The sequence below is a fragment of the Notamacropus eugenii genome, chromosome 4 (assembly GCF_028372415.1).
Source record: "Notamacropus eugenii isolate mMacEug1 chromosome 4, mMacEug1.pri_v2, whole genome shotgun sequence".
NCBI lineage: Eukaryota > Metazoa > Chordata > Mammalia > Diprotodontia > Macropodidae > Notamacropus > Notamacropus eugenii.
Genome location: NC_092875.1, coordinates 410,041,670 through 410,068,216, shown reverse-complemented (window position 1 = coordinate 410,068,216; position 26,547 = coordinate 410,041,670). Strand labels below are relative to the sequence as shown.

Sequence of the window (26,547 nt, the reverse complement as noted above, 5' to 3'; positions counted from 1 at the left end):
CCAGTGTCTGGCACATATTATGTACCTGATAAATGTTTGTTGATTGATTTACACGTCCTGTGCCTCGAAATATACCTTCATCTCCTCTCCCTGTGGTTAGTTTGTCACTAAGTAGAATGACTTTGAAAGAAAGGTCACCATCTTACTTCTTCTTTCTGACTCCTTGACTTGTCTGTATCACCTCCTTGACTGAAAGATTTCCTCTCATCCTGCACTCTTCTCTTACTCCTTACTGGGCAACCAAATCCAGACCTCTATGAAGAAGGATAGTAGGGATAGTCCTAACAACTGTTTTCTTTCATGCTGTAGCTAGACAGTTTATTTGTAAAGCTATAAATAAGCAGGTGTTTATGCTACCAAAAACTGGGAAAAGTTGAGTTGTTATAATGATTAAATCCCTCAGTATTCTGAGTCAATTTTTATCAGTTTGTTTAGATAACTGGATTAAGTTCTTATCCTATGAATTCCCACCTTCAGCATGAAGTCTTCCCTAGGCCTTCTTAATATTATGATCTTGCCGTCTGAGATTGTCCCCAATTTATCTTGCATATTTCTGTTTGTACATAGGTATTTGCATGTTGTCTCACCTGTTAGACTGTGAACTCTTTGAGGGCGGGGACCATTTTTTTTTTGTCTTTCTTTGCATCCTCAGCACATTCCACTGCCCAGCTATGTTGTTGTTATTTTTAAGTTGTTTAGGTCATGTCTGACTCTTCATGACCCCATTTGGGATTTTCTTGGCAGAGATACTAGAGAGGTTTGCCATTTCCTTCTCCAGCTCATTTTACAGATGAGGAAACTGAGGTCAACAGGGTTAAGTGACTTGCCCAGGGTCACACAGTTAGTAAGAGTCTGAGGCTAGATTTGAATTCAGGTCTTCCTAACTCCAAATCCCAGTGCTCTATCCAGGGTGCCACCTAGCTGCTCCACGCATGGCATACATTTTGCTAATTTTGCAACCAAGAGTTTACAGATGAGGAGACTGAGGCAAGCAGTGACTTGCCTGTGGTTACACAGCTAGTAAGTGTCTGAGGTCAGATTTGAACTTAGGTCTTCCTGACTATAGACCAAATGTTCTATCCACTGTACCACCTAGCCACCCAAGCTGGCATATAGTATGTACTTAATAAATACTGACTTGGGTTAACTATGCAACTTTAGAGGAATTCATTCTGTAGAGTTATGGAGAAAAAGAGAACAGTGTACTTAAGGCTTCAGTTTGTAGTCATTGTAAAGTAATTGGATCTGAGTACCTAAAAAATTGCACCCTATTTCAGCAAGGGGGAAGGTTTGGTTTGGTTTTGTTTTCAATCTGGGTCAAATCTTTTTCCAATTTTAATGATGTTTATTTTGTGTAGTTTTTGATGTTCTCTTTGAAGTCTTAATTTTTCATTTGGCAAATTGTCATTTCTTTGACTTTTCTCATTTCTACCCACATCCCCTTGTCTGGCATTTTCCATGGTCCTGAAGTTTGTGGGGCTGCTGTGTTTGTTTCTCTTCTAAAAGGGCCACCAGTTGATGCTTATGCATTTATGGATCATGACAGAAGAGGTTTGGCACCTAGATAGTGAGTTTCACTTTACCTATGGATCCAAAAGCAAAAAAGGTTGGAGGTAGATGAGAAAATATAAGTTGGAACATCTAGACAGAGAAAGCTACCGAATGAACAAGGCTACAATAAACAGCTCTTTAAATAAGCCAAATGAAGTTATCAAACATTTACTAAGCATTTACTCTATGTGAGGCAGTTAGGTCATTGGGTTTATAAAGACAAAAATGAAACAGCCCTAGTTTTCAAGGAGCTCACAATATTATAATTGATGGGAGGAAGTTAGCCAAAGTATAGGACACTAGAGTCTCAGAATTATAGTATTGGGAGGGATTTCAGCAATCATCTTCTCCAATTTATACAGTGTATTTAGTTAAAAGAGGAACAGTTTTTGAATCAGAAATTTAGATTCAATTCCTGATCTCTTCCACTTTCAAACTGTGTGATTTGGGGCAAGTCATGTACATTCTTTAAGCCTCAGATGCAGAATGTGGGGTTGGACCAGATAACCTTGAATGTCCCTTGCATCTCAAAATCTATGATTCTATACCTGAAACACAAATTCCCCCCTCTGGCATCCTGGTGTCTGCTTAAAGATCTCCAGTGTGGGAACCAACCAGTTTCCAGCATAGTCCATTCCACTTCAGGATGGTTAATTACTAGTAAGACTTTCTTATTCTTGAATCATATTTACAAAACAGACAATTCTGGCTTTATGTAAGTGGAGTAGTGCAGTCATCTATGTAAAGAGATGTTTATGTAATATGAATTTGCTCTTGACATGGGAAAGGGAGGCAGGGAGGGCGACAGGAAAGAGGCCACATGCCATGGAGGAGGGAGCCAACATATCATTCAAGATCAGAAGGGGAAAATGGTAGAGGTGGAGAAAGTGTGGCAAAGGTCTTTTCTCTCAGTGCCAAAAGTCTCAAGTCAAGCCTCCAATCTGGTGGCTATGGAGGTCTCTTCATTTCTCCATTCTTCTGATGTGCTTTAATTTGGAGGTTTTTTTTTTTTTTTTGTAGGGGGGAGATTTAGGGTTTTTTGTTCTGTTTTGTTTTGGTCAGAGGAACAGAAGTGAAGACAGAGAACTAAGTTCTATAGGTTTTGGGGGGGGATGCAGAATTCTTTCAAAATTCTTTGCATTAAGTCAAATTTGTGTAATGCAAATTTACACAAAATGAGAACTACCTGTATATTTTTCACCTTCCTCCTCTATATTCACCTTCATATTAAAATCATTAAGTACTAAAGTTAGGTACTCCTCAAATGGCATTAAGTAATCATCATAGTATGGTTCCAGCCTACTTTCAAGTCATTTCATATCAATCCCCTTCACACCTAAATATTTTAGCTAAACTGGTTTATTTTCTGGTTCCCAAATTTAACGATGGACCTCCTGTCTTAGTACCTTTGCATGCACTATCTGGCATGTCTGACGAGCTCATTCCTCATCTCATCTCCTAGAATTCTTAACTTCCTTCAAGGCTCAGTTCAGCTCGTGTGCCCCTCCCCCCATGGGAAGCCTTTATTCCTCTAGCTGTCAGTGCTCCTCCTCAACTTACCTTTCATTTATTTATATGTATAAGTGTTGTATCCATCTAGTGGAATGTGAACTTCTTGAGGGAAGATCTGTTCTTTTTTTCTTTCCACTCCCAGCACCCCAGGACATAGTGGACATTTAATCACTTAACGAATCAATGATTAATTAATCAATACTTGTGGAATTAAAAATGGAATTCAATATTGACTTCCTTTGGAGGACTTTTGTTAATTTCTTTATGCTCCTTCATCACTGCAAAAGAAGTTGGAGTGTACGCAGCTAGGTCTACATGCTGGTCTTTCTGTTAATACTCCTTATGAACACTCCAAGGCAAGGTTTGCAATGAAATTATCGTGTTTTTTTGTTCTTGAGTTCAAAACAAAATTCCCACATCATAAAACAGGGGTCAGACCAAACCATTCCTCTCAAGAAGCTTTACTGTTTCCCTGTAGCCTCTAGGATAAAAGAGAAAGTTCTCATTCTAGCATTTAAAGACCTTCAATGTGTGAGTCCAACCTGTCTTTCTGAACTTACTTCACATAACTTCTGTTCATATAGCCTAGGTTCTAAGAAACTGTCCTACTGTGTAACATTCTATTTCCTACCTCCAGGCCTTTGCACTGGTTGTCCCCTCCAATATGGAATCTTTTAATTTCCTTACATCTGCCTCTTACAACCCTGCTCCCCTACATTTATACTATGTTTTTCCAAATCCCTAATTGATAGAGCCCACTCCCTCCTCAGATTGTTTTGTACTTACTTCTCCATATATGTACTGCATTCCCTACGGACCATACAAGGGCATACTAGCTGAGCCCCAGTATCTCATTAAATTATAGTGTTTAGAACTAGAATAATCCTTAGAGATTATCTAGTCCAACTGAATTCTAGGGAAACCCTAAAAAGTTCTTCATTTAGAGCTCTGAAGTACAAACCTTGAAGTCACACAGCTACTAAGTGATAGAACTACATTCAGATTCAAATTCTCTGACTCCTGTATCCCCCATTTATTCCTCTATAGCACATTTCCATCCTAAGACATAAAACCAGGGATTCTTAATCTGGAAAGGGTCCATGGATAACTTTCAAAATGTCTGAGTACTTGGATGGGAAAAAAAATCACATCTATACTTTTGCTAACCGAAATTTAAAATTTCTTTCAATTATTTAAAAACATCATTCAGAAAAGGATCTCATAGACTTCATCTGACTGCCAGAGTCCATGACACAAAAAAAGTTTAGAACTCCTGGTACATAAACACATACACACACATATACGCATGCACGCATGCACATATGCACACACAGATGTATGTGTATAAATGTATATATATAAATACATACACATACATACATACACACATACACACATACACTATCATTCTACTATGCTCTCTGGGGTGGCACTACTATTTTTGTAGTCATACCGCACTATTTACTCATATTGAACTTGTGGTAAAATAAACCTCCCAGAGTTTTCTCATTTGAACTGCTATTAAATCTGCTCTCACATCCTACACTTATACAGGATTTTTTTAAACTAAACCAGAGATTTTCTACCACAAAATCCTTACTTCAGTTGTATGCTGACCTTGAATTCTCAAAAGTTATAGTGGGAAAGCTTAAATTCTGGAAGGTTTTATGATGTTAGAAAGGGTTTGATTACCAACTGGTGACAGACTATGGACCTGTTGTACAAGAGCTAAGTAAAGAGAGACTACCCACAAGAAGCTGACCACCAGAGAATTTCTTTGCCTGCTTCCATAGTGAAGGTAACAGAATGGTGGAAAGTGACAGTATGAATCACTCAGTTTTAAGATTATTTAGAAATATTCATTTAATTTTTGTTGCTGTTAGTGTTAGATCGTTGCCCATCAAAGAGTTGAGTGCTTGCCCTGGAGTCAGGAAGACTGAAGCACATCCACATTGATTTTTGTTGTCCAAAAAAGAAAACAGAAGACAAAGAAAGAAAATCTAAATGGAAGAATGTTTCATAGGTTCACCTCAGAGAGATGGATAAAAGAACTGGGGTCCTAATTTGTCAGTGCTTCACATGACTTCATATAAGACGGGCTCTTGTAATGACTCATTTGATTCCTGACTCTTCTACTCTCTCATCCTCCCACTTTCAATTAAATCAAAAATAGAATCACTACCAGAAAAGCTGTGTCAATCTTTTCCCCTATAGATACAGTCACCATTCCTACAATTCATGTTAAAATAACCCTCCCTGGCCACTATTCTTTATGTGTTGTTTCCCTCATTAGAATGTCAGTCAATCATTCTCAATCAGTAAGCATTTCTTAAGCACCTACTATGTGCCGGGCACTGTGCCAAGTGATGGAATATAAAGACAAGCAAATGAGAGTCCTTGCCTTTGAGGAGCTCGAGCCGAGATATGTACAATGTGTACAAACAAAGTACGTACTGGATAAATTGGACATAATTGAAGATAATAATTGGAGATAACAAAGGGAAGGCACTAGAATGAAGAGTGACTGGGAAAGGCTTCCTGTCAAAGAATGTCAACTCCTTCAGGGGAGGAGCTAGGGCTACTTTTTATTTGTATCTCAAGTTTTATCATAATAGTACTTAATAAATAGTAAATATAAATGAAGTAATAAATTATATATATATATATAAAATGCTTAATATTTTTTCATTCAGTTAGTGGAATTGGGTTCATCATGATCCCTAACCAATAAGAAAAATCGTTTTAAGAAATACCTAGCAAGCTAGCCATGCAAGAGGAAGAACAAATAGAGTAGCACACAGGTAACTGCAGTCTTTGAAAAATCTATTACAATATTTGAAGTAGAGAAATTCTATGAAGGATTTGGCAAGATACTCCAAAACATGTCCACATGTACATAAATCTTTGGTGACTTCAATGCTAAATTGAGAATGGGAGAATGGTGGAAAATGACACATGGAAATTTGGGTCAGGATCAAGAAATCAAAGAGATCAAAGATTTCCAAAAAGCTCATTCCTGTGCAATACAATTATATTCTTCAGAAAGAAAGGCAAATAGTGCTGGAATGGTGATCCTCAAACCTTAAAAAGAGAACTTGATTATATTTTCATAGACAAGGAATAATAAAGAAGTCATTTCAAAATTGGTCCTCCATGTACAGTTGGATCAACCAGTTGGCTAAAAGGTCAAGGCAAACATTAAATTAGAAGAAAGAAAAAAAGATTAAAAGATAAGTATGAGGCTGTAACAATAAAAATAGAGAAAGAAGGCATCTTACCAAATGCTTTTCATGAGACAAGTATGATACTGATGCCCATTTTAGGAAGGGAAAAAGTAGACTGTAGGTCTAATGAATGTCAAAGCAAAACTATTAAATGAAATACTAGCAAAAGGCTATATCGAACATATTTAAAAGAGTATTCATATTAGTATGATTATAATATAAATATTAGATCATACTAATAACAAAATGAAAATATGATTGTATCAATAGATTCAGAAAAGACTTCTCACAAAATATAACACTCATTTATATTAAAAATATATAAGAAAGCATAGGAATAATGAACCTAATATGGTAAGCAATATGTACCTAAAATCAAGAGCTTGAATTAACTATAACGGAGAAACACTAGAGCACCAGTCCAATATAAGCATAGGTAAAGCAAAGATGTCCATTTCTACCATTATTATCTTATATAGTTTTAAAAATTCTAGTTACTAGGCTAATACAAACTTATGGAATTGGATGAATAAGCATAGGCAAAGAAGAAACAAAATTATTGCTGGAGATGCAAATAAAAATTAATTGAAATATTAACTTCAATAGAATAGCGGGATATAAATAAGTCCACAAAATAGCATCAGTCTTTCTACATATTTTCTTGATTTCACTGAATTATCTCACTTCCAGGGAGAGAACTCCTACACTTTTTATTGTCTTGTATATATGATCTATATAAAAAAATTTTCTGATTTCTGTTTTGCTATGATTTGGATAAATGAATTTCTTTACTATTTCCTATGTGTGTTCATTCTGGGACTGGCATTAGAGAAAAGAGGTCAAGTCTTGGATATAGAGCCTGGGGTTCTGCTACTCTGCAAAAATGACAAAGTTATGAGAATTTAGTTGGAACCAAATCATATCCCCTACAAGATCAGAATTTAAGAGAGTGTGTGTATATACAGGCACATACCCATATACATACATACCCACATATGTACATATACATATACACATACATATAGCAGCATGCCATCTCTCTGGGGAGAGCAGAGTAGTCTTTGACCCCAATTGCCTGAATTAAAATTCTCCCTTCGAGAAGGGTGAGGGAAGAATAGTCTAGAGATGTCTATTCTGCCTCCCTTTGAGCTGCACACAAGGACAATCCTCTTCCTTTCAAATAAAAATGACTCTGTTCCCTAAATTAATTTGCAGATTTAGTGCCTTATCAATTAAACTATCAAGGGATTATTTATAACACTAGAAAAAAATAACAAAATGCATATATAGAAATAAAAATGTTCAAGAATATCAAGAGAAATAATGAAAAAAGTAGGAATAAATAGAATCTAATAGCATGAGATCTCACATTACCCTATAATGCAAAAATCATTAAAACTATTTAGTACCAGTTTAAAATTTAGAACAGTTGATTGAGTGAACAATTAGGTAAACAAGATCTGGAGGCTACTAAACACTGCAGCATAATGTCAGCTAATCCAAGTCCACTAATAGAATGAGTACTTCTTCAACAAAAACTGCTGGGAAAACTGGAAAGTAGCCTGGCAGAAATCAGATGTATGCCAACGTATCACACACCATACACCACAGTAACCTTAAATCTAGCCATTCATCATAACTTCACTTTTGTAAAGTGTCATTTAGAAATGAAAAATGACCTAAATAGAAAAGGTCATATCATAAACAAATTAGAAGTGAATAGGAGATTCCTTTCACAATTATGGCTAGGGGGAGCATTCTTAACCAAATAAGACAGAAGTATTCATTTTAAAAAATGAAGAGTTTCAGTTACAAAAAACAAAAAAGCTTTGCTAGCAGCAAAATTAATTCAATTCGAATAATAAAAGAGACAGTTAACTGGGAAAAATCTTTGCAGCAAGTTTCTCTGATAAAAGTCTGACGTTCAAAATATATAGGAAGGTGATACAAATATATAAGAGAAAGAGAAATTGCATAATTGATAAGTTGTCAAAGAATATGAACATCTAATTTTCAAATCAATAAAAGTAAGTTATTGCAACACCAATGTGATACTCATAGCACCTGCTATGAATATGCATTCGTATTCCCAGGGTTTGTTCCCAAAATATAATAAACTCTACTCCTCTGTGACAAAACCAAAATATTTATTTGGAACATTGCTATTACGGTACCAGAAGGCAAGATTTAGTAAGGTACTCATCACCAATCCAGGGAATGCAGACATTGCAAGCAAGCTTCCCTAGGCAAGTTCTTCCCTCATTGAGACCTATTAATGGGCAGGGAAGATCTTGTATCCCTTTAACCTTACAGCTATCACCAATCATATGTTTATACGCATGACACTATTTGCTTTACCCGTGGAGTTTTAAATTCCATGTATGCAGAGCCTACTTATAAATACTAGGAATCCCAAACATCACATACATTGTCATGCTTCCTATAGTTCCTTGTTCAGTGTTTGATTAGCTTATTATTTCAGATATTATACTTGAGACTCTGGAAAAGTTAAAAACACCATCTGGTTGAAGACTGGAAGAGAAAATAATAAGTACACTAATTTCTAACACAGGGTAAAAAATAGAGTTTTTATTTATCTTTCTACATTTTTTATCATTTATATTTTGATGTGTGCGGAAGTTTTGGGTGAGTTTTTTGTGTGGGAAATATTTTAAGTGGTATTTCATTTGAGAGAATACTGTCTGCCTTAATTAAATGTCTTTAGAACACTGACCATTGACTGAACTTGTCTGAGGGAAACAATTAGGTTGTTGTTAATATTCTTAGGATTAGTCCTCCTCCTTCTCTTCCACCCCCAAAAGCTGCCTTTTTTCTTCTGGGTTTACTGGCTACATGTCTTGCTCAAAGATCAAGTCTCAAATCTCATTCACTCTGGAACTCATAGATGGACAACAAGTCCCCCCCACCTAGCACAGAGTGGACTTAAATATTAAATAGTAATTGTTTCTTTTTTACCCAGGAACCCTGATGGTCTTCTTCTCCTGGTTTGATTTTTTTTTTTTAATTAAAGGGGCCATCCCTTGAGCAACTACTTAAAGAAGTCTATTCATTGAATGGATGAGAATGCTATAAGACCTTAACCTGAAAGGGTCAGGGTCTCACATTGGTCATTTCCAGTCATCCCAATGAATATCAGACCATTGGATCCAGATGGCTCAGGAGAAAAAAGTGAGGTTGGTGGCCTTGCATAGCCTTCCCTCCCTCAAATCAAAGTCAACTGCAAGTCATGTCATCATCTTGATGTCATGGTCCTCTACAAGAGTGAAGGACAAACACAACAAGGATTAGTCATGAACTAGCTAAAATAAAGGACTCTTTATTACTTAAAATACTGATTCATATTATTTAATTTTCAGGGTGCTCATTGGTTCTCCACTGGTTGGCCAACCCAAGAACAGAACTGGTGATGTTTATAAGTGTCCAGTAGGGCGAGGAGAGCCATCGCCATGCGTAAAATTGGATCTCCCAGGTAAGGTAATAGAGAAAATTCTATTCCTACAATACATTTGGAGAATTCAGAAAATGAATCTTATATATAGTATGTATAGAGAGAGTAATTTTTAGATCTGAAGAGATCAGATTCTGAGAATGGAAGGACATTTTTAAGTCCTGGATCCCAACTCTGTCACTTTCACATACATATTTGTGCTGTAGACTTTAAATAACTCAGAACTATCTGGGATGTTTTAATACAATGTACAAGAAGTGTAGGGACAGCTGTAACTTCCTCCCTCATTCACTTGAAATTTCACAGGAGTAGCATGAAATAGTCTTCCCAGACCAGTTCCTGTTCTCCCACTCAAAGCAAAAATTATTTAGTGGAACCCAGGTTGAGAAAAGGAAGGGGACCAGTTCAACAAATGATCTACTCACAGTTTGAATTTTTTCATAATTTATATTAAATTAACAAATATTGACAAGAACATATATGTGCATATATACACACTACACCTCCAGAATCAAATATGCAATCCTCTGTCATTCAAAGCCCTTCATAACCTCCTTCCACCCCTACCTTTCTACTCTTCTTACACTTTACTTCTCTTTCCCCCTACCCACCTATGTATTCTATAATCAAGTGACACTGGCCTCCTTGCTATTCCTTGAGCAAGGCACTCCATCTCCAGACTCTGGGTATTTTCACTGGCTGTCCCCCATGCCTAGAATGCTCTACCCTCATCTCTACCTTCTAGCTTCCCTGGCTTCCTTCAAGTCTCAGCTAAAATTATACTTTCTGAGGCAATGTCCATTTAGTGATTAAGGTTAGCGACAATAACAACAGCCACCACAAAATCCTGCCTTCTAATAAAACCTTTTCCTGATCCCTCATACTACAAGTCTCGTGATTATCTCTCTGTTATCCTGAATATATCTTATCTGTACATATTTGTTTTCATTTCATCTCCTCCTTTAGACTGTGAACTCCTTGACAGTAGGGACTGGCTTTTTGCCTTTTTTTGTATCCTCAGCACTTAGCACAGTTCCTGGCATATAGTAGGTGCTTAACAAATACTTATTTACATGCATACACATACGTACATATATATGCATATACATCAACATGTACATATGTATGTGTATGTGTATATATATGTATATATGCATCTTCATATCTCTTAAAAATTTCAAGCAGTATCATAACATGCACTAAACGTAAGAGTAAGGTTCACTGACAGCTACTAAAAAGAGATGCACCACATACACTGAAATAGAATCCTTTGGTTCACTGAGGTTTGAAGAAATCTCCAAATAGAATTTCCTTTTAAACCCTAGGGGAATGAAACATCAAATTGGAATTATTCAGTGACGTAATAAGCACAATGAAAAATGCTACTTTTCCCTAGTAGTGGGAAGGGCCAAGAGTGACTGTCTCTAGTGTGACATGGTCCTATGGGATCTTGTCTGACCCTGGGTCATCCCCAAGCCAAAGGGTCTTGGGGAGTTCAGGGCCATCCTAAGACTAATTGAAGGACAAAACAGACTGGTTGTTTAGAACAACCTCAGGAAAAACCTAACCACTTGGATTAAGAAAGCATATAGGTTTCCTAGATTAAGAAATAAACCATCCCAGAATCCAGATCTCATTGAGAGATCAGACCACTGAAAGAATGTCAGACTGACAGCTGGCTACCTTTGCCAGAGGTTCAAACTAACTGGGCAGCAGCAGCATCTGCTTCCAAATCCTGCTCACCCAAGTGTTGCCATGATGGGAACTGATGTAAGTAATGCCCCAGAGAAACTTTTGTCTCTGCTCTGATGGCAGTTAATCTAGTCCTAAGTGTTCTCGTATTCTGGAACCAACTTGAGACCAAAATACTTATATCAAATATGTCCTAATCACTGTACTTCTTTCACTAGAACTTTACCTACTGCTCTAATCCTTTCCCACATTTTTCTTAGTAAGCGCAACTGTATTCACTAGGATATTGACATAGAGATAAAAAAAACTTGCTTTTTGGGTTTCCCATTCTGGTTTCCCACTCAATTTTAGCACATATCTTGTTTGAAATTTTTGACACATTCCTGAACATGTAGGGAAGCATACAAAGCAACTTTATGTATACATAAAAATTTCATATGAAACTGAATATTTTATCTGTTTCTATTAGCAAAAGTGTGTGAGAGGCAGCAGTCCCACACTCTCATTGCCTTGCTATTTCTGCACTTTTTTTTTCAGTTCAATAAAACTATTTGAGACAGTGACCCAGACAAAGATTCTGGGACCTAAGCCAGTTTTTCAACTTTAACTGCTTCATTTTATTCCTAATAATAATTTGAAGATTACTTGGTTGCACCACCACCCCTCCCCCATGCAAGGTCTAGAATATTTCAACTTACCGACATTGCATTCTGTTTCTACCAATTTACATTTTTCTTCTATTTTTAGTTTATACGTCAATTCCCAATGTCACAGAAGTAAAGGAGAACATGACGTTTGGATCCACTTTAGTCACTAACCCAAAAGGCGGGTTTCTGGTAAGAAAGGAAAGAGCAATATTGTTAATGACCCTAAGAAAATGATCATTGTAAATCTTCAGGATTTTTAATTCTTTCTTTCTTTTCAAGGCTTGTGGGCCTTTGTATGCTTATAGATGTGGACATTCACGTTATACAACTGGCATCTGTTCGGATGTTGATTCTAAATTTCAGGTTGTGAACTCCATTGCACCATCTGTTCAAGGTATGCATACCGTTGGGATATTTTTATGTGTTTGAAAAGTAGTCAGCAATGAATGAGGAAATATATACACGGAGGCATGCCAAAAGCATGAAGCATTTATCTCAGCTACCAGCATTTCCAATTTAGGTCAATGTTTGCTTTACTGGTATAAAACCAAACTTTGGTGCTATTTGAAGAATTGATCTTAGTGTAAAAAATTTTTAGAAAGGCATGAAGCACCCCATTGGAAAGATGTGAAGTCACTTTTACTCCAACAACAGAAATCTCTTTAGATAAAGAAGCCACATATTTAAAGATGCAAAGTAAACAGAAATTCACAAGTCTCCTTTAATATACTCATTGAAGAGTTTTCAGTGAGAGCAGTTCTACAACATGAGGAAAAGTTGAAGGAAAAGGTTTCTCATTGATGAGATACACAAGTAGTTTTATTGATTACTACCAATATTTCATAATGGTTATGAAGTGATTTTTGTAATGAGCCTTTCTCAAAGCATTTCAATTGTCTACAAAAAGAGGGTAATTGCAAAGTCCATTGTTGCCAATTTGCCTCTTTGTATTGTAGGATGCAGTACCCAACTGGACATTGTCATAGTGCTGGATGGTTCTAACAGTATCTACCCCTGGACAAGTGTTATTGATTTTTTAAATAGTTTACTTGGGAAAATGGACATTGGTCCCAAGCAGACACAGGTAAGGGAGTTCTGCATTTTTGTTCTTGTTTTTTTGGATCAGAAAGAAAGCAAAAAATAGAAATGGATTCATTAATGAAGCTAAATATTGGAAATCACTTTATAATCCATCTGTGTTCAGATTTCTGTGCTCATTTCTAGGAAAAGTGACATATCTAGAAGTGTCTTCATTTTTCAAGCTTTTTAAGCAGAAAATGTTGTATCAACCATCATTTTAAAAATTTTGTTTTTATATCGTTTTTATTTGTGAGTATATTCTTCCTCTGCTCCTCCACCAGCCTTTATAACAAATAATAAAAAGAAAGAAATAGTTCAGCAAAAAAATCTCACATCAATCATGTTTGACAACATATGCAAATCTTCACACTTTAATCCCCCACCTCTGCAAAGAAGGGACAGAGGTACATTTTCTCTCTTCTTCTCTGGGGCCAAAGCTGATCATTTTAATTATGCAGTATTCAACTCTGTTTCTTTGTTTTATTGTTGTTCTTTACAATTGTGTTTCTATAGGCATAGTGCATATTACTGTCCTGATTCTGTATATTTCAATCAACATCAGATCCTATAAGTCTTCTCTTACTGCTATAAATTCTCCATATTTACTATTTCTTGTGGCACAGTAATGTTCTATATTATTCATGTACTACGGTTCACTTAGCCATTCTCCAGTTAATGGGCACCTGCTTTGTTTACAATTCTTTGCTGTCATAAAACTGCTACTTATAAATATTTTGGTAGATTTGGAATTTTTCTTTCAATTGGAGTATATGCATTGGGATCTCTGAGTCAAAGGTGATGAACATTTTAATTAGTTGTTTGCTTGGGTTTGTTTGTTTGTTTTTTAAATAATTCTAAACTGTTTTCAAATTTTTTGTGCCAGTTCAAAACTCCATTGTATTTGTATACCTTTCATCCCACACTCCCTTCACCAATTACATTTTTTTTTGTCATCATCTTTGCCAATTTGCAGGCTACCATTTTCAAAGACAATGAGGAACATTCTTTATAGATGTGGAGGACCCATCATTTAATAGCAAGTTTTAAAATAAGCTTGGCCATTCCTGCTCACAACAGATCTGTCTCAGTGTGCCTAGAAACTGTGACAGGACCTTCCCAGAGGACTGTATTTACATTGTGGTTTCCGTTCTCATGTTGCATAAATGAAGGGGTAATGAAATACAGGATATTGCTGCAAAAATCTGTTTTCTCTTATTTTTAATGATTTTTTTTCCCTTAAGCAGTAAATGCCCCAGGGCTGAGTTGCAGAAAGTCACTGTCCAGAGCATTTTTATCCCAAGAGCATCCATTTCTCAGCAGATCTCCTGTTGGCCCGTAAAGAGAGCAAAGCCTATACATATTCTAAATTTTTGGTAAACTTTACTTCAGACACTAGGTTTATGCTTCCTTCCTTCATTTTTAATTTATTTAACTCCCAGTAAGTGTTTGACATACTGGGTTTGTACACCAGACGTGATATGATCTGTGGATTCAGATAATTTAATATGGGAAAGATAGGACAGATGGCTAAAGTGGTAGTGTCTGAAATAAACCTACAAAATAAAGACAATCCCTCAAGGACAGAGAGTAATCTTGTTGTTATCATCTATCCCTCAGGCTAAGACCGGTAAACTTCCCCTGTAGGAAGGGGTATTCATGGAGAGAGGAGGGCTCTCTTGGATGTTTTGGTGCTCCTATGAGTCCTTTCTATGTTTTACATACTTTTGAGGAAAAAATAAGGATTATTCTATGTCTGATATATTGTTAGTGTATAAGCGTAACAATTAGTATGGTATGGCGAATAGAAAGGTAGAAGAATTGACCTTGAAGGCAGGAAGACCTGATTTCAGGTGTGTTTCTGACTCGTATATAGGCCGTATGACCCTGGGCAAGTCACTTAACCAACCACTCACTGCTTTAGGCAACTCTTTAAGACTATAAGTTGCAGAGCAGTAGCTGATATGCATTGGTGGAAAGAATTTCCTCATCTGGGAGTTCCATAAATTGCTGAAATCACAGGTCTAGTAAGTAATTCATTCCATAGCCATTTATCAGACATCTACAAGATGTAGGATTTGCCGTGTATGTGATTTTTTTTTCCGTGCTGTAGTTCAAGATAAAAAAAAGAAAAGAACAAAAATATGTTTTACTTTGTGATGTCAAGAGAACCATGGCATGTTAGGCTAGGCAGAACCTCAAAGATCACCTTGTCCAACCCCCTAATTTTACAGATGAGAACAAAGGGAAAGTGATTTGAATAGATAACACTGGTAGCTAGAAGCAGCAGACTTGGGGTTAGAATTCAGAACTTCTCTGGTTAAATCCAAGGCTCTTTACATTATAGTTCTAAACTGCCTAGAATCTAAAGAAGGAAAATAAATTTGTACTTTTCCTCCGAAAGCAGTGATCAGAAGAAAATGTACAAATAATTGACTAATGAGCTTCATTCTATCATTCATTTTCTAGAGGTCAAAGTGCCTGCCTGAAATGCTGAGGGAAAAGTACTTTCTTTTTTCCCCTTCCACAAAATTAATCACTTGGCTGCTGCTGCTGCTTTGTTCTGGGCTCTGTCGCCAACTGAGACGCCCTTTCTACAAACTTCTTTATGAAAAAGTTCAGTGTCTGGAAAGGATGACTCAGGCTTAATGAATACCCCCCTACTTTTTGTGACAAGGATACATGTGATCAGCCCCTTCCCCTTTGGCAGGGCCTCAGATTACCAATAAGCCTTCAGATCACTTACACACATATGGTCTCTCCCCATTCCAATACATCTTCCATTCAGCCACTAATGTGATTTTCCTAAAGTACAGGTCTGATCATGTCACACCTCTCCTGAATAAACTCTGGGTTCTCCATTGCTTCTAGGGTCAAATACAAAATTCTCTGTTTGGCCTTCAAAGTCCTTCATAACCTGATCCCCTCCTACCTTTCAAGCCTTCTTGTCACTTACTCCCTATCATGTACTCCTCAATCTAGTGACCCTGGCCTCCTGGCTATGTACAATCCATCTCTCCACTTCTAGGGTTTTCTCTGGCTGTCTCCCAGACCTATAATGCTCTTCCTCCTCTGCCCTGACTACTGACTTCCCTGGTTTCCTCTAAGTCCCAAATAAAATCCCATCATTTACAGGGATTTTATCCCATCTCTCTTAATTCCACTGCCTTCCTTCTATCAATTATCACTTATTTATCCTATTTTATCCTTGCTTTGTGTATATATATACATACATATATATGTATGTATGTATATATACATATATACATATATATGTATATATGTATATATATATATGTTTGCACATTGTCTTCCCTGTTAGATTGTAAGATCCTTGAAGGCAGGGACTGTCTTTTGCCTCTTTGTGTCTCCCCAATTCTTAGCACAGTGCCTGGCCCTTAATAAATTTTTATTGATTGATATATGGACTAGGAACAGAAAACCTACAAAAGCAAAGTTTTGCTTCTGCAATTCACTTCTTAACTTCAGTGGGACTCACCTTCCTCATTATGCAGGTACTGAATTAGAAGGGTCCTTGCAGCAACAGAGCTATAATCCAAGAGATACATTTGTACTTTTATTGTAAAAGGAATTTTAATGGTGATTTTCTTTGAATGATGGGATGATAGATCAGAATTTCCCTTACCCCACTTTCTGCAGCCCTTTTTCCCTGAGAAGTGATAAAGCTGTTCACAGGAATCTCTTGACCCTGGACCAAGGCTCAAGCTACACCTGACTAATGTAACTTCCTGATAATCTCTGGATATTTTGACATGGGTTTCCTGGTTACTCAAGGACAAACAAAGATCTATCCACAAGGAATGCGGGTCCTTCAGGATTTTCTGATTTCTGAAGATTCTGAAAATTACTCTGCCTCTGCACACCAGACAGAGCTACATCCACCCTAGCTAAGTGCTGAAATAGCCTTGTTGAGTCGCTTTACTGTGTCATGATTGAGTAAACTTCATTTTGTTAACTATCAGATTGCCTACCAATGGGTGCCTCACTCCATCTCAACACAGAATCTGAACTAATAGGGCCATTCAAAAGCCTCATTCAAGCCAGCCTTTAACAAATGACAGATTTTTCTATCTTTTCAAAAAAAGTTAAATTTTCATCAAAGACTGGTTTTAAAAATCCTTCCTTGATAGAAAAATGATTTGAAGAATCTGGCTCATTATTCTCTAAATCCTTCCTTTTAAAAATAAATCCTTGAGTCCACCTTAGAAATGGGTGAAGTAGACTGAAAAATAACAAATACTAATTTGTCTTCCTTCTGTGCTGCCGGAAAGAAATTCATTCATAGGAAATTTGGAAGTACACATTCTCTAAAAAAAAAAAAAAAAAAAGGTACAAAAATGAGCAGAGTTTTAAAGGGCATAGTTTTCTTTCATGTGGGTTTGCATTGCTTCTTTCCAAGAACACTGCCTGCTTGTTTGTGTTGACAACCATTTTGATCTCAGTGGTTGCTAACAGGATTTAAGTACAGTATTTTTTAATAAAAGAGCCAAAGACTACCCACAAGCTGGCAGTCGTCTTCTGAAGAATGTTCAAAAGCAAACTCCATCTATTTTACATCCTTGGTGCCCAGTTTATAAGAGGTCTCTAAAAACATCTATATTCATTGGAACATGGATTTAGAGCTACAAGAATTGTTAGAGGCCATGCCACCCTCTCATATTACAGATGAGACAATAAGACCTAGATAGATTAAGTGAGGAAGCAACCTAAGGGGACCTATGATATTTAAGCCTCACTTACCTCCCTAACCCTAAATGCCTTTTAGTAAGGATACATACTAGAGTCTTCAGTTCTGCTGATTTCATCATTAAAAATTGGAGGAGATATCATAGCTCTCTCTCCTCTGCATTTCAAATTCTGAGGTCAAATTTCAATCAAGGGTTACCTGCTCTATTATCAAACAGAAAGCTATCAAACAGAAAGCTATCACAATCCACTTATGTGACTTTAGGGAAGAGGAAGAATTTTCTTGATGCTATTGCTTTGGGCTAAAACTTGGGGAAAGTTTGTGTATTGGGGATCAGGACTAACTCTCCCCTACTTTCCAGACATGTAGGAGGTAATAGGATGTCATTTAATAACAATATTGACAAGGATGGATGAGCGAGCAAGTTCCTAATAGCATGAAATTCTATCTGAGGAATCAGTGATCTTCCCTTCTCTAAAGGTCTTTCAGTATAAGCTGAGTCCGTTTATTATATGTGATGCAGTAGGTTTCTTTTTCAGATGTGGTTGGACCATGTCTACTGAGATTCCTTCCAACAACTCTGAAATTTTATATTTTTCTTATCCCCAACAAGTGAGGTACCAACCAAAATACCGTCATTCAGGAAACTGTGGGACAAGAAAGGAAACTTAGTCACTGGTGAAATGGGGTACATGAAGAAATGCAGTCACTGACGAATGGGGAAAGGCAAATTGGGGCAATAGAAAGACTGGTGGATTTGATGTTAGAGTATCTGGGTCAGAATCTTCCTTCAGCATTTACTTGGTCATTTCCATCTGAATATGAGGTGAGCACTACAAACTCAACAGAACCAAAAGGAAATATCTTTTCTTCAAAACCTTTTTTATGAACATTCTTAGTTCTGTGGAGGTCACTAGTCTCCTTATCTTCAAAATTTGTAATCTCATTGTCTTCCTCAACTTCTCAGTTGCCCCATCTATCCAACCAGCTGTCAAATTTTGTCATTTCTATCTTCATATCTCTCACAAATATCTTTTTGCACCTCCCTAATCAACTTCCTAATTAATGTACTCCATAGGAACACTACTTTAATTCCTTCTCAAAGTTCCTCTGCCTTTCCTCCCTTACATTCTCAGCTAAGAACTTTGCATCATGTTTTATTGAAAAAAAACTGAGATCCTTTGCCAAGAGCTCCCTCTTCTCCTCTCTTATCTCACATCACCCAGAAGTCTTCTGCCATTATCTCCTCCTTCACGTCTGTTTCACACGAAAAAGTGGGTCACCTGTTACCAAGGTAAACCCCTCTACATGCACAAGTGATCACATTATTAGTGCGTCATCTCCAGCAGGTTGCCCCTTCCATCATCCCTACTCTCTACCTTGTCTTCAATATCTTCTTTCCTAGCTACAAACATGTCCATATTTCTCCCATCCTCAAAAAAAACCTCACTCGATTTGTCCATCCCTACTAGTTATCATCCCATATCTCTTCTCCCTTTCATGGTTAAACTAGAGAAAGCTCTCCATAATAGATTCCTTTTCTACCTTTCCTCTCACTCTCTTTTTTTTTTATTTTAAATATTTGTATTTTATTTGTTTTGAAAAAGCAGATATATTCCAATGAGCAAACACACCAAGTCTTCTCCCCACAAAAGAGTTAAAAAAAAACTAGCTGAAAGAGTGGTTTTGGCTGAAAGTGTACATCTCTTTTTTATTTTCAAGAGAAAATTGTCAACTTCATTCTGCATTCTGATTCCTTAGTTCTTTCTCTGGATGTGGTTGGCATTTTGTATCATGAGTCCTTTGGAAATGTTTTAGGTCCTTGCATTGCTGTGAAGGGCTAAGTTTATCAGAAACAGTCCTCATATACTGTGACTGTTAATGTGTATAATATTCTCCTGGTTCACTCAGCATCAGTTCAGATAAGTCCTTCCAGGCCTCTCTGAAGTCTTCCTGTTCATCATTTCTTTTTTTCACTCTCAATAATACATTTATTCACTCCAAATGACTTAACATCCTAATTTGTAAAAGAAGTCCAAGCTACAAGAAGACATATAGTAACACAATAGTGATGGGAGCCCTCTATCAGTTTTAGATAAGTCTAACAGAGAGATAATCATAAGGGAAAATATGGAACTGAAAAAATTGCTAGAGAAATTTAGAGATTAAAGAGTTCTAACATCTTCTAAATTGTAACGTAAAAGAATATACATACTCCCTAGTATCACAAAAAGCTTTTACAAAAATTGATCGTTTACAAGGGCATAGAGATATTAAAAACCAATACAAAAAGGCAGAAATAGCAAACCTATCCTTTATAGACTATAACATAATAAAAGTAGTCATTGCTTCAGGAACCACAAACAAAAAATACAAACCAAAATGAAGACTTGAAAATGAGATCCTAAATAATTAGTGAATCAAAGAATCAATTCTAAAAATAATTAATATCAATGTAAAATAAAATGATCATGATGAAAAGACATATAAAAATTTCTGAGATGCAGCAAAAGCAGTCCTTGGGAGAAAAATATCTTTACAAATATTCGTTAAACAAAATGGAAAAATATAAAATAAACTAACTAGATATGTATGTTCAAAAAAAATAGAAACAACAAATAAACAGATATAACTAATCACAAAAGAAGTGATATTAAAATTTAGAGGTAAAATAGACAAATTAGAAATAAAAATTCCATTAAAAGGATAAGTAGAACTAAAAGCTAGGTTTTTGAAAATACTAATAAAATTAATAAACCCTTACCTAATCTAAATTTTTTAAAAAGAGATCAGAAAAATGAATCAATGAAATAGAAAATGAACAAAGAAAAAACCACAGCAACACTAGAAGAAATAAAGAATACTAATTAGGACATTATGTACAGTTATATGCTAACAAAACTAAAACCACAAAAAAAAAAATAGAGGAATACCTTCATAAATATATAATACCCAAACCATCAGAAGACCATTTGGAGACCTTAAATAACCCAGTATCAAACTAGGAGATAAATTTAGTTGAAAAGGAACTACCAAAGAAAAAAGAATCACTGGTCCTGCTGGATTCACAGGACAATTCTATCAAACTTAAAAAAAACCCCAAAAAACAGTATCTATACCCACAAATTATTTTCAAAAATTGAGAAATGTCCCAAATGAATCCTTTCATGATATATATCCTTAGTCCTTTTCATGCTTCTCTTGATTCCTGTCTTGGAAAGTCAAATTTTCTATATAGATCTGGTCTTTTCCTCAATACGAATGATTCGAAGTCCTCTATATCATTGAACTACCATTTATTCCCTTCAAGTATTATACTCAGATTTGCTGGGTAGGTGACTCTTGATTTCAATCCCAGTTCCTTTGACCTCTAGAATATCCCATTCCAAGTCCTTTGATCCCTTAATGTTGAAGCTACCAGATCCTGTGTTATCCTGATTGTATTTCCACAATACTCAAATTGTTTCTTTCTAGCTGCTTGCAGTATTTTCTCCTTGATCTGGGAACTTTGAAATTTGGCCACAATATTCCTAGGAGTTTCTCTGTTTCGGTCTCTTTCAGGAAGTGATCAGTGAATTCTTTCAATATTTATTTTGTCCTCTGGTTCTAGAATATCAGGGCAGCTTTCCTTGATCATTTCTTGGATGATAGTGTCTAGGTTCTTTTTTTGATCATGGCTTTCAGGTAGTCCCATAATTTTTAAATTGTTTCTCCTGGATCTATTTTCCAGGTCAGTTGTTTTTCCAGAGATGTTTCACATTATCTTCTATTTTTTCAAACTTTTGGTTTTGTTTTTTAACTGCTTGGTTTATCTCATCATCATTCATTTCCCTGAACTCAATTCGCTCTTTCATTTATTTTTATTTTTATTTTTTTTATTTTCTTTTTAAATTTATTTATTTAACTTTTAACATTCATTTTCACAAAATTTTGGGTTCCAAATTTTCTCCCCATTTGTCCCCTCCCCCCATCCCAAAACATTGTGCATTCTAATTGCCCCATCACCAATCTGCCCTCTCTTCTATCATCCTTCCCTTCCCTTGTCCCCATCTTCTCTTTCGTTCTGTAGGGCCAGATAACTTTCTATACCCCCTTACCTGTATTTCTTATTTCCTAGTAGCAAGAAGAGAACTCAACAGTTGTTCCTAAAACTTTGAGTTCCAACTTCTCTTCATCCCTCCCTCCCCACCCATTCCCTTTGGAAGGCAGGCAATTCAATATAGGCCATATCTGTGTGGTTTTGCAAATGACTTCCATAATAATCATGTTATGTAAGACTAACTATATTTCCCTCCATCCTATCCTGCCCCCCATTGCTTCTGTTCTCTCTTTTGATCTTGTTCCTCCCCAAGAGCACTGATTTCAAATTGCTCCCTCCTCCCATTGCCCTCCCTTCCATCATTCCCCCCACCCTGCTTATCCCCTTATCCCCCACTTTCCTGTATTGTAAGATAGGTTTTCATACCAAAATGAGTGTGCACTTTATTCCTTCCTTTAGTGGAATGTGATGAGAGTAAACTTCATATTTTTCTCTCACTTCCCCTCTTTTCCCCTCCACTAAAAAGTCTTTTGCTTGCCTCTTTTATGAGAGATAATTTGCCCCATTCTATTTCTCCCTTTCTCCTCCCAATATATTTCTCTCTCACCACTTAATTTCATTTTTTTAAGATATGATCCCACCCTATTCAATTCACTCTGTGCTCTGTGTGTGTGTGTATGTGTGTGTGTGTGATCCCACTCACTACCCAGATGCTGAAAAGTTTCAAGAGTTACAAATATTGTCTTTCCATGTAGGAATGTAAACAGTTCAACTTTAGTAAGTCCCTTATGACTTCTCTTTGCTGTTTACCTTTTCATGCTTCTCTTCATTCTTGTATTTGAAAGTCAAATTTTTGCTTCAGGTCTGGTCTTTTCATCAAGAATTCTTGAAAGTCCTCGATTTCATTGAAAGACCAATTTTTCCCCTGAAGTATTATACTCAGTTTTGCTGGGTAGGTGATTCTTGGTTTTAGTGCTAGTTCCTTTGACTTCTGGAATATCCTATTCCATGCCCTTCGATACCTTATTGTAGAAGCTGCTAGATCTTGTGTTATCCTGATTGTATTTCCACAATACTTGAATTGTTTCTTTCTAGCTGCTTGCAATATTTTCTCCTTGACCAGGGAACTCTGGAATTTGGCCACAACATTCCTAGGAGTTTCTCTTTTGGGATCTCTTTCAGGCTGTGATCGGTAGATTCTTTGAATACTTATTTTGCCCGCTGGTTCTAGAATATCAGGGCAGTTTTCCTTGATAATTTCATGGAAGATGATGTCTAGACTCTTTTATTGATCATGGCTTTCAGGTAGTTCCATAATTTTTAAATTGTCTCTCCTGGATGTATTTTCCAGGTCAGTTGTTTTTCCAGTGAGATATTTCACATTATCTTCCATTTTTTCATTCTTTTGGTTTTGTTTTGTGATTTCTTGGTTTCTCATAAAGTCATTAGCCTCCATCTGTTCCATTCTAATTTTGAAAGAACTATTTTCTTCAGTGAGCTTTTGAACCTCCTTTTCCATGTGGCTAATTCTGCTTTTGAAAGCATTCTTCTCCTCATTGGCTTTTTGGACCTCTTTTGCCAATTGAGTTAGCCTATTTTTCAAGGTGTTATTTTCTTCAGCATTTTTTGGGTCTCCTTTAGCAAGGTGTTGACCTGCTTTTCATGCTTTTCTTGCATGTCTCTCATTTGTCTTCCCAGCTTTTCCTCCACCTCTCTAATTTGATTTTCAAAATCCTTTTTGAGCTCTTCCATGGCCTGAGCCCACTGAATATTTATTTTGGATGTTTGGGATACAGAAGTCTTGACTTTGATGTCTTTCCCTGATGGTAAGCCTTGTTCTTCCTCATCAGAAAGGATGGGAGGAGCTATCTGTTCACCAAGAAAGTAACCTTCTATGGTTTTATTTTTTTTCCCTTTTCTGGGCATTTTCCCAGCCAGTGACTTGACTTCTGGGTGTCCTCTCCACACCCACCTCGCCTCCAGATCTGCCCAGCTAGTGCTTAGGGGCTGAGATTCAAATGCTGCTTCCCAGCCTCAAGGCTTTTGGCGGGGGCAGGGCTGCTATTCAATGTGAGATTAAGTTCAGGTGCTCAGGTGGGGGCAGGGCTGCCTCATGGTGCTCAGTTCCCTCACGGGGTTTATGCAGAGACCTTCAACAATGGATCTGAGCTCCTGCCTGCTTTGGGAGCCCCTATCTGCTGCTGCCTCCGCTGCTGCGTCTCGAAGGGGCCTGAGCCGTGGGGACACCCCGCTCCCCTCTTGGCGAGCCAAAAAGACCCTCTCACTGACCTTTGGCACCTGTGGGTGGAGGGACCTGCTTGGCCACTGGATTTTCCATCCCTGAAGCCTGCTCATATCTTCTCCTCTCTCGGCCCAGGCAGGGCTGGGCTCTGTTCCAGGTCTGGGGCATGACCGACCTTTCCTGTCAGTTTTTCAGGGCTCTCCAGAACAGGAATCTCCTCCACTCCACTGCTCTGCAGCTTCTGGGGCTCCAGAACCTGTTGGGAGTTCTTCTTTACAGGTATTTTATGGGCTGTGGGTTCGGAGCTAGCATATGTGTATCTCTGCCATCTTGGCTCCTCCCCCCTCTCTCAATTCTCTCTTTCAATGAATTATTTTGTTCAGTGAACTTTTGAACCTTCTCCTCCATTTGGCTTATTCTGCTTTTTAAAGCCTCCTTCTCTTCATTGGCTTTTTGGACCTCTTTTTCCAATTGAGTTAGCCTCTTTGTAAAGCTGTTATTTTCCTCAGCATTTTTTTTTTTTGGTTCTCCTTTAGTAAGCTGCTAACTTGTTTTTCAAGCTCTTCTATTGCCTGAGCCCAATTTAAGTTCCCTTTGGAGGCCCTGGAGGCAGAGGCCTTGACTTCCTCTGATAGTACACCTTGTTCTTTCTCATCTGAAAGGATGGGGGAGAGATACCTGTGTACTAAGAAAATAACCTTCTATGGTCTTATCTTTTTTCCCTTTTTGGGCATTTTCTCAGTCAGTTACTTGACTTCTGAGTTTCCTCTCCACACCCATCTCACCTTCAGTTCCTCCAAGCCAGCACTGGGGGCTGAGATTCAGATGAGCTGCTCCAAACCCTCAGGGGCTTTAGGCAGGGGCAAGGCAGATATTCAGTGTGAGATTAAGATCAGCTGCTCAGGTGGGGGCAGGGTTGTCACACAGGGCTCAGTTCCCTCAGGGGGTTTATGGTGAGACCTTCAACAATGGATGTGGGCTACTGCTTGCCTTGGGAGCCCCCTTCCACTGCTGCCTCCACTGCTGCCACCTGAGGAGGCCAGAATTATGGGGACACCCTGCTCCCTTCTCCACCAGCCACAAAGACCCTCTCACTGACCTTTAGCACCTGTGGGTTGAGGGGTCTATGCTTCTGCTTGAGATTCTGTCCCTGAAACCTGCTCAGTTCTGCTCCTCTTGGTTCCTCATGGCCAAGGTTGGGCTTGGCTAGGCTCTGCTCCAGGTCCGGTGCGACAGACCTTTCCCGTTGATCTTTCAGGTCACTCTGGGCTAAAAATCTCCTCCACTCTGTTGTTCTGTGGTTTCTGCTGCTCTAGAATTTGTTGAGAGTTCTTCTTTACAGGTATTTTATGGGCTGTGGGATAAGAGCTAGTATATGCACGTCTTTCTACTCCACCATCTTGGCTCCACCCTCTCACTCTCTTTTTTAATTGTACAGTAAATATTTGCTTCCTGTCTCATTGTTCAACTGAAACTGTTCTCTCTAAAGTTACCAATAATTTTTAATTGCCAGATCAAGTGGTGTTTTTTCAATCATTAGACTTCTTGACATCTCTGCAGCCTTTCATGCTATCAATCCCTCTCTTCTCCTTGAAATTCCCTTCTCTCAAAGTTTCCATACCCTTGTTTGATGTTTCTTCTGGTCTGACTGCTTCTTCTCAGTCTCCTTTGCTGGGTCATGACCACTAAAGGTGAGTGATTCCCTAGGTTCTGTACTCCCTCTATACTGTTTTACTTGGTGATCTCATCAGGTCGCATGGTATGGATTGTCATCTCTATGCTGATGATTCTCAAATTTGGTAAATTGCATGAGTTTTTCAGCTCTAACCTCTCTGCTGACCTCCAATCTCACATCTCTAATTATCTGTTGGATATCTATATGTCCCCTCAACATCTTAAACTCAACATATCCAAAACTGGATTCATTACCTTCCCTCTCCAAACTTTCCCTTCTTCCAGACTTCTTTATTAGTGTTGAGGGCACTACCATCCTTCCAGTCACCTAGGCTCACAATCTGAGGGTATCCTCAATTCCTCACTCACCTTCCATATAAAACTGATTGCCAGTCCTGTTGATTTATAATTCATAACCCACATAACATTTTTCATATATGTCCCCTTCCATCTTCTGACATTGACACTACCCTGATAAAGACCCTCATCACCTCACTCCTGGACTACTGTAATAGTTGCTGATTGGTCTCTGTCACAAGCCCCTCCCATTCCAGGCTATCCTTTACACAGGTATCAAATTAATCTTCTTAAAGAGAGATCTGACCATGTCACCCTTCCCACCCCCATTCAATAAAATTCAGTGGCTCAATATCATCTCCAGGATCAAATACAAAATTCTCTGATGTTTTAAACCCTTTACCAATGAGTTTAT

The 26,547-nt window shown here is 37.5% G+C and overlaps 1 protein-coding gene across 1 annotated transcript in view; it reads left to right on the top strand.

The window, feature by feature from the left end:
- The window catches only part of ITGA1 (integrin subunit alpha 1), a 210,340-nt gene that overhangs the window by 82,612 nt on the left and 101,181 nt on the right, over window positions 1-26,547 (top strand). The window contains exons 3-6 of the mRNA XM_072605656.1: window positions 9,665-9,777; window positions 12,196-12,284; window positions 12,375-12,489; window positions 13,052-13,179. Coding sequence (XP_072461757.1) covers window positions 9,665-9,777; window positions 12,196-12,284; window positions 12,375-12,489; window positions 13,052-13,179 — 445 coding nt within the window. The remainder of the gene's footprint in view (window positions 1-9,664; window positions 9,778-12,195; window positions 12,285-12,374; window positions 12,490-13,051; window positions 13,180-26,547) is intronic.